This window comes from Diaphorina citri, unplaced genomic scaffold (genome assembly GCF_000475195.1).
Source record: "Diaphorina citri unplaced genomic scaffold, Diaci psyllid genome assembly version 1.1 scaffold225, whole genome shotgun sequence".
In the NCBI taxonomy this organism is placed as follows: domain Eukaryota; kingdom Metazoa; phylum Arthropoda; class Insecta; order Hemiptera; family Psyllidae; genus Diaphorina; species Diaphorina citri.
Genome location: NW_007377662.1, coordinates 129,403 through 137,715, shown reverse-complemented (window position 1 = coordinate 137,715; position 8,313 = coordinate 129,403). Strand labels below are relative to the sequence as shown.

Below are 8,313 nucleotides of genomic sequence, written 5' to 3'. Positions count from 1 at the left end.
TTATCCTCAATATAGTAATTTGAGATTTGAACAATAATAAAGTAGTAGCTACCTGCTGAGTAAAGGGACTTTTCAGTCTATGTGAGCGTAATAAATAGCACTATTATTATTATTATTATTATTATTATTATTATTATTATTATTATTATTATTATTATTATTATTATTATTATTATTATTATTATTATTATAAAAATAAAATACGGCCAGCCAAGTTAGATTGGAAGCCACCTGCCTTTTGTAAGCGCTAGGTCACAGGTTCGATTCTCTAACGGGGTGAATTTTATCCTAAACAGGTAAGATTCGTTCTCGGAACGGCTGGCTTTCTCCTATCTTGTTTTCCTTCTCTTATCTCTTCGTTTTGTCAAACTTCTTTAAAAAATGGAGTAAAAAAAATGATAATCCATGAGATTCTACCTCCTGGAAAACATTTCCATTGCAACCCGTAATTTAGAAGGTACCTTTTGTGGTTTTTCCAGTTTTTGACTTTTGCGTTTTTTGAAACTTATTTTGTTCGCTTTTAAAAATTTTCAAATTTGTAATATTTTTTCCAACTCTTTGCAGAATAATGAATAATTGATTATTTAAATATAAAGCTACTGAAATAATTCAAATTTCAATAAATTGTGTGCGTAAATCTCTTTACAACACATCAAACACTTTACTGGACTGATTATGGTTTCTCCAAGTCTACAGGTTTGCTGATGAGCAAATTCAGTCCAAGGAATTAACATGACCCCAAAAAAGAAGGTAAAGTGTTCACCAATAATTTGTTAGGTACTTCATTACATACCAAATTTCAAGTCTCTAGCTCTTACCGTTCTCGAGATATTTTGTTTACAGACAGACAGACACAGAGACACACACACGGACCAATGGCTGAAACTTTGGATTTAGGCTCTAGGGACCTCAAAACGTGTTTTGGCACTAAAATCTGACCATCGAAAATTTGACCCGATTACATTACTTTCCTTCCTATAGGATAAGGAAAGTAAAAAATGAAAATTTTATTTTTTACCTTGTAAAAATCAACCTTTCATTCTAAATTTTACCAAAATGCATCTCCTACATTACTTAATGCTTAACAAAAGAAAGAAGTTGAATGAACAGTGCTGCCGGCAATTTTTTTGAAAATTTTGGTCTAAAATCTACAGAAATTCATAAAATTGAGAATTTGGTGAATATTTCCCCCGCAGTCTAACCAAGGTCTTATATATTTTGACACATTATGGGGAGGTGAGTGCCAAGTGGCTAAATGACGTCAAATGCACCGCGACACTGAAGTTAAGCGACGTCGAGCGTGGACATCTGAATGGGTGACCGTCGGACGTATCAAGTGCTGCTGGCAGTTTTAAGGCCTGTCTCCACTTGTCGTTCGGAAAAAAAATCGTGTCGTGCGCAAGTGGGGACGCTCGTGTGAAAATCACGACAAATGTTAAACTTGGAACTATGTACTAAGCATGCCCATCCTGTAGTATGCCTCTCATCTTTAACGGGATTGTTTTTCTCTATTCTCTCCTCCAGGAAAGACAAGATCTCAGTTTGGGAGGTGGACGGTAAGCGGTTCAAGCCGTACTGTCAGAACCTCTGCCTCCTAGCCAAATTCTTCCTGGACCACAAGACTCTGTACGATGATGTAGAGCCGTTCCTGTTCTATGTGATGACGATATGTGATTCCGAAGGCTGCCATACGGTCGGGTATTTCAGCAAGGTAAGTCCCTTGCATGGTGTCATAGTGCCCCGGGCGGAGGTTGAATTATGGCCAGGGCCAAAATCTAAGTTTTGTTTTTTTCTTTCTTTCTATGTGATAAGGAGAGGTTTGATTGAGAGAACTGTAACAAGGGAGAACGTATCGTCCCGAATTCGAAGAGGTGTCGTTTCCCTCTGAATAGTTACACTACGCTAAATTTATGACTTGGTTTGGTCTCAAAACACCAACCTCCAGATTCAAAATCCACCGTGCTAACCACGCCACCGCTGCGCTGCGGTTGGTTAAAAATCCGAGAGTCTTGAGCATTTTTGCTTTCAAGCTGAACCTCCAAACAGTACATCAGTAGGGTACGATATTTCACGAGTTTTCCTTATCTCTTACTCTTACTTTACACTTTAGATCTCAAAAGAGGGGAAATGCCTTTTTCCCTGTACCAGCAGAGCTTTGATTGAGGGAATTGTCTTTAAGAGCTTTGATTGAGGGAATTGTCTTTAAGAGCTTTGATTGAGGGAATTGTCTTTAAGAGTTTTGATTGAGGGAACTTGTCCCGAAATCGAAGAGATGTCGTTCCCCTCTTAATTGTTACACCTACTCTAAATTTCATGACTTGACTTGGACTCGAAACCCCAACCTCCAGCTTCAAAGTCCACCGTCCTAACATTTTGGTTTTCAAGTTGAATCCCCAAACAGCACCTACATCAGTAGGGTACGAAAGTTCACGAGTTTTTCCTTATCTCTTACTCATACTTTACACTTTAGATCTGAAAAGAGGGGAAATGCCTTTTTCCCTGTACCAGCTCTACTCTTTTGTAGATACGTACGATCTACTTAGCTCTTTCCCTTTTTTGTACTCAGATCTTTCCTTTTTTTGTCTAAAACGTACTCCTATATTTATTGTCAAACATCACGTATAAAGGAAGAAGAGAGGTGACGGAATATCTCGCGTACTTTTGTCACTTCACTTCTTCTGCTTTGCCATGTTCCCGTTCAAACGGGGTCGGTATTTTTCGTCAGTCTTTTCCAATCAGCTTTTGTCACTTCACTAGTGTAACAATTTTCATTCATGATGGCGGAGCATAACGTCGTTTCGGCTGATTTTATATTCTATCCCTCTTGAGGGAGAAAGGGAGACGAGGGAAAGGGATTTTGTTTTCTTTCGCTCCGGAGTGGAGGAAGAAAGGGAGAAGAAGAAAAGAGTTTTTTTACTCTCCCTCTGATGCTGAAGGAGGGAAAGAGGGAGCTGAAGAAATGTTTTGAATAGGAGGAGACGGAGCATAACGTCGTTTCGGCTGATTTTATATTCTATCCCTCTTGAGGGAGAAAGGGAGACGAGGGAAAGGGATTTTGTTTTCTTTCCCTCCGGAGTGGAGGAAGAAAGGGAGAAGAAGAAAAGAGATTTTGTACTCTCCCTCTGATGCTGAAGGAGGGAAAGAGGGAGCTGAAGAAATGTTTTGAATAGGAGGAGGCTGAGGAGGTTCTCTCTCTCAATTTCGCTCCTCTCTCTCTCTCTCTCTCTCTCTCTCTCTCTCTCTCTCTCTCTCTCTCTCTCTTTCTCTTTCTCTTTCTCTTTAAATAAAAGAGTGACTTTTGGTACCAATCTTTTTTCACCCCCTTCTTCTTCTTCTTTTTTTTTTCATCGAAATTTCAATATTTCCCTTTTCAACGTCATGGTTGATTATTAAAAAACAAAAAACTTTCCAAGTGTCCCCCCTTTTTTTCTCTAGTTTTTTTTTTTTTTTTTTTGTTCTTGTTCTCTCTCAATCTCTCTCTTTCAGTTATTTCCAATTGTTTTGGTACTTCCTCATTAACTAGAGGAGTACCATTGTCAGATAATATTTTCTAGAGAATCTAGAGTTCATATAATTATGTACCTATTGTACCTACACTACCTAGTTTTGTGTAGTTTCGTTTAGTTTTTTATCTTATTTTTCATTTCTCTTGGTCTTATTTTTTTTTTTTTTTTTTTGTTCTTGTTTTCTCTCAATCTCTCTCTTTTAGTTATTTCCAATTGTTTTGGTACTTCCTCATTAAGTAGAGGAGTACCATTGTCAGATAATATTTTCTAGAGTTCATATTCTTGTTTTTCATTTCTCTTGTTCTTATTTTTTTCCTCCTCCTCCTCCTCCTCCTCCTCATTTTACCCATTTTTTCGTCTGTCCTTCATTCCTCAATTTCACTCTTTCTCTCTCTCTTTCTTCTCTCTCTCTCACTCTTTCTCTCTTTCATAATTTGGCCTCCTTATTGTATCATCTATACTTCATGAATACAACATAATGTATTTACATATGTATAGGTTTTAAAAAGTCAACTTTTTTCCCCCTTTCTATCTCCCTCCCTTTCTTCCCTTCTCTCTCGCCCTATCTCTCACTCTCTCTCTTTCTCTCTCTCTCTCTCTCTCTCTCTCTCTCTCTCTCTCTCTCTCTCTCTCTCTCTCTCTCTCTCTTCTCTCTCTCTCTTTCATAATTTGGCCTCCTTATTTTATCTTCTATACTTCATGAATACAACATAATGTATTTACATATGTATAGGTTTTAAAAAGTCAACTTTTTCCCCCCTTTCTATCTCCCTCCCTTTCTTCCTTTCTCTCTCGCCCTGTTAGATGACTTGCCACTTGATACCTGTCCAATATTAATCACAGATATAGATAGGTATTCCAACCTATTAGCATCCCATCATCTGATAATTTTTTCAGTGGAGATATTTGGAGTTTGGAATGGGGAGACGAAATCCTTTGGTAACATTTTTAAAGAAAGACTCTTGTGGGGTTTTATATTTTTTTAGGCAACAAATAAGCTTGGTAATAATATTTGCGGGGAGATGTGGCAGAGCCCTTAAACGCGCCACCTTCCAACCTAACTAGGCTGGCTTGTAGCTGTCGGCTTTGATTGCTCGCTATTTTAGGGTAAATTCGTACCCTCGTCAGGACACAGTTGGTGAGTTCAAGAGGTGGTTGAAACAACGGAAAAGCGGAGTAAAACAAGCCCGACAAGGACTCTTTTTCATGTCAGAGTTTTTCTCGTTAGCAAATTTAAAGAAGAAAATGTACAAGAGAAGCTTTGTCCCGCCCGTCCGTCTGGAGACAAAATGAGCTTTTGAAAAAAAAAAAAGCTGTACGCCTTTCCCCTCCAACTGCTATTATTATTCGATTTAATGGAGGATGTTGTCTAGAAATTAGTAAAAAAAAGAGCTGTTGTTGATTGTTAAAATGGCGAATTAATTGCTTTCGGCATTAAATTGGTATCAGTTCGCCATGTAGATAGATAAATAATGCGGAGATATGTAGATGGGCCTTTTGGCAATTCTAGTGACTAACAATAACGGACAATTGATTCTAATGGTTGGTCAAATCTATATGACCAATAGTAGGCGGAAGACTTTTTTCTCAAGTAATTGGTCATCAACTGAGAAGAGTTTTGGGTATCTTTTTGTCTTTTGAGATTGACCTTTGCATGTATTTATCTTAATGTCGTGACGCCGCGTCGCGCCGATGTCATCCAGACGTGTACTAAAATGTTATCTTTGACAGAAAGGTCTGGGGGAAAAAGTAACCAATGGAAAGATATTATTGAGAATATTATCCGCTTCTATTGTCAGTTAGACTGAAGGGATTAGGGCAAGGATTAGAGAGGAGCGTCACATCTTCCATGTTGTAAACTTGTAAATGGTTAGAAGGAGCCACTTTACAGTCATGTCCGTTTGTGGAATTGTAGTTTATTTGGAATGATGATTTTTCTGTTGTCAGCTTCTCATATGTTATAGGCCAGGCCGGGTGACGCTTCGAACTCTTGGCGTTCGCGCCCCTCCCGGCACGCTTGGTTTGTTTAAAGAAAGTGTTCCTTGAATATCTCTGCCAAATTTTAAAATTGGACCAACCGGCAACCCTATGAAAGTTATCACGAAACAAACAGACATAGGACAAACTACAGATCAATTGCTCGAGCATCATGAGCAATTGAGCACTTTGCCCTCTGGAAACATATTAGGCGAAATATTTTATTTATGACAAAATATAGAATTTAAAAAACTACGGAATCCTTAAGTTGGAACTCGCCTCGTTCCATCAATTTCAGTGAAACAATAAAATGAGCAGTTAATTCCCATGTTTTCCTCATGAGTCATATTGCATTACTTTGTATCTGCATACCTAACAAATTCAGCTCAAGCCACACATTGGAAAATCATAATTATTGATATTTTACTACTGCTATGGCGCATGATACTCACTTCACTATCGAAGCGTGTCCCAAATATCACAATCTGACGCCTTCGCAGTGCAAGGTAGGCGATATCCTAGACATTTTTATCATTATTATTTTTCTTTTAAGATTTTTTTAATTGTGTTGAGCATACTTAAATGCTTGTTACAAATATCGTTCCCAAATTATTTCACCTAGATAAATTTTGTGACTTGATTTGGGCTCGAACTACCAACCTCCAGATCCGAAGTCCAACGCGTTAACCACTACACCACTAAGTAGACAATTCCAGCTCAGATACCATACATGCTGGCGGATCATTGACAGTCTTTTTCCAACAGTATAGGTGCCGCGTCAGATCTGCTGCTAATTGGAGCGTTTGCCAGCCTAGTTAGCTTGCTTGGTAGCGCGTCTGGCTTTCAAGCGCTAAGCCACGGGTTCGATGCTCGCCCGGGGCGGATTTTCTCCTGAACAGATAATTTTTGCTCTCGGAATGACTGGTTTTCTCCTATTTTCTCTTCGATTTCGGTACGATAACACCTTAGTGGGAGCACTTTGCCCTCTGGAAACATATTAGGCGAAATATTTTATTTATGACAAAATATAGAATTTAAAAAACTACGGAATCCTTAAGTTAGAACTCGCCTCGTTCCATCAATTTCAGTGAAACAATAAAATGAGCAGTTAATTCCCGTGTTTTCCTCATGAGTCACATTGCATTACTTATTTAATTTGGTTTTTTTTTTTTTTTTTTTTTTTTTTTTATACCTACTTTATTATTCACGTCCCTCTCTTTTCAGGAAATGCACGAAAGACACAAGAAGCGCGAAGACGAGAGAAGGCGCGCTCTCACCCATCTGAAATCTTCATCAAGCACCGCAGAACAGCGCGCCTACCGGGATAGAATCAAAGAGAACCGCCTCACTATGAAGTCACCGCGCCCCGTGTCCCCTAAGAGGGAACCGGGGGAAGAGGGGCCAAAACGGCAAGCAGACTTCTCCGGGATTCCCCTCTATGATGTACGCCTGTTCCAGGAAGCCCAGGCCTTGGTCGCTGATAAACTGGTAGGTTGAATGAGCGTTTCCTATTGATCCAACAGTGAAGAGTCTAGTCTATCTTCACACGTACATATTTTATTAGTCTTTTCAGAAACGTTAACTAATCTAAAAACCCTATTAAACTTCAATAATTATATTAAATAGGTACCATTCTACTTAGCTAACCTTGAATGTCTACTTACTAAGCCCAACTTAACTAGTGTTATTTGAGTAGATTGTCAATGCTTAAATTCCTTACCTACCCATAATTATTGCTCAAAAAAAAAAGTTACAGTGAGAATCATATCGCCTTTGATGTAGGTTTTATTTCGCCCTGGTTTTGTTTTCTCAGGAGGCTGAACTGAAAACCCTGCCCAACACTCGCGGGACCAAATATCTGCAGATGGGCAAATACGAGATGGAAGTGTGGTATCAAAGTCCTTATCCGGATGACTACGCCCGTCTTCCCAAGCTATACCTGTGCGAGTTTTGCCTCAAGTATATGAAAACCAAGACCATATTGTTCCGTCACGCTAATAAGTGTGTGTGGAAACATCCCCCTGGGGAGGAAGTGTACAGGTGAATAGAATAGAATATACCTTGTTTATCCTGCTGGGATAGGACTGAAAAGTCCCTTTTCCCCCGCAGTCTAACCAAGGTCTTATATATTTTGACACATTATGGGGAGGTGAGTGCCAAGTGGCTAAATGACGTCAAATGCACCAGGAACACTGAAGTTAAGTGACGTCGAGCGTGGACATCTGAACGGGTGACCGTCGGACGTATCAAGTGCTGCTGGCACTTTTAAGGCCTGTTTCCACTTGTCGTTCGGAAAAAAATCGTGTCGTGCGCAAGTGGGGACGCTCTCATATTCCATTCCCTGCAGGACATTCGGGGGAAACAAAAATCGTGTGAAAATCACGACAAATGTTAAACTCGGAACTACATATGTACTAAGCATGCCCATCCTGTATTATGCCTCTCATCTTTAACGGGATTCTTTAGTCTGGGAGCCTTCCTGAGTGTTGAAAAAGAGTACATTGTCACCTGTAAAGTACAACACTAAACTGAGAAATGGGTCACCGATTTGCCCCATTCTGCTGTAAAAACAATACACCTGGGTGACCCTACATTCTCCTAGATTGGTCGAAACTTACTTTTCTTGTTTGGTGAAGAATTTTAGTTGTACCTCTGATGGTACATCACTAGTTTCCACTGTGTTCTCTTCTTCTGCCATTGTCAGTGGTGATTACCCGAGTACAGCAACCACTGGGTTTGAGCTTTTCTGGCTCTTTCAAAAGACCAGGGGTCCTCTGATGGACTTCGTGAGCACTGAACAGGAAAATGATAATTAAGAACAACCAGAGTA

The 8,313-nt window shown here is 39.4% G+C and overlaps 2 protein-coding genes across 2 annotated transcripts in view; both read left to right on the top strand.

Moving 5' to 3' along the window:
* Positions 1-5,917: 5,917 nt before the first annotated feature.
* On the top strand, positions 5,918-7,527 carry LOC103506296 (histone acetyltransferase KAT7-like). The gene is made up of 3 exons (XM_008470679.1): positions 5,918-5,989; positions 6,708-6,971; positions 7,297-7,527. The coding sequence occupies exons 1-3, from the start codon at positions 5,918-5,920 to the stop codon at positions 7,525-7,527; spliced, it is 567 nt and encodes a 188-aa protein (XP_008468901.1).
* A 97-nt stretch (positions 7,528-7,624) lies between these two features.
* LOC103506295 (suppressor protein SRP40-like) overlaps positions 7,625-8,313 on the top strand; it is a 6,121-nt gene continuing 5,432 nt past the window's right edge. The window contains exon 1 of the mRNA XM_026821383.1: positions 7,625-7,632. Coding sequence (XP_026677184.1) covers positions 7,625-7,632 — 8 coding nt within the window. The remainder of the gene's footprint in view (positions 7,633-8,313) is intronic.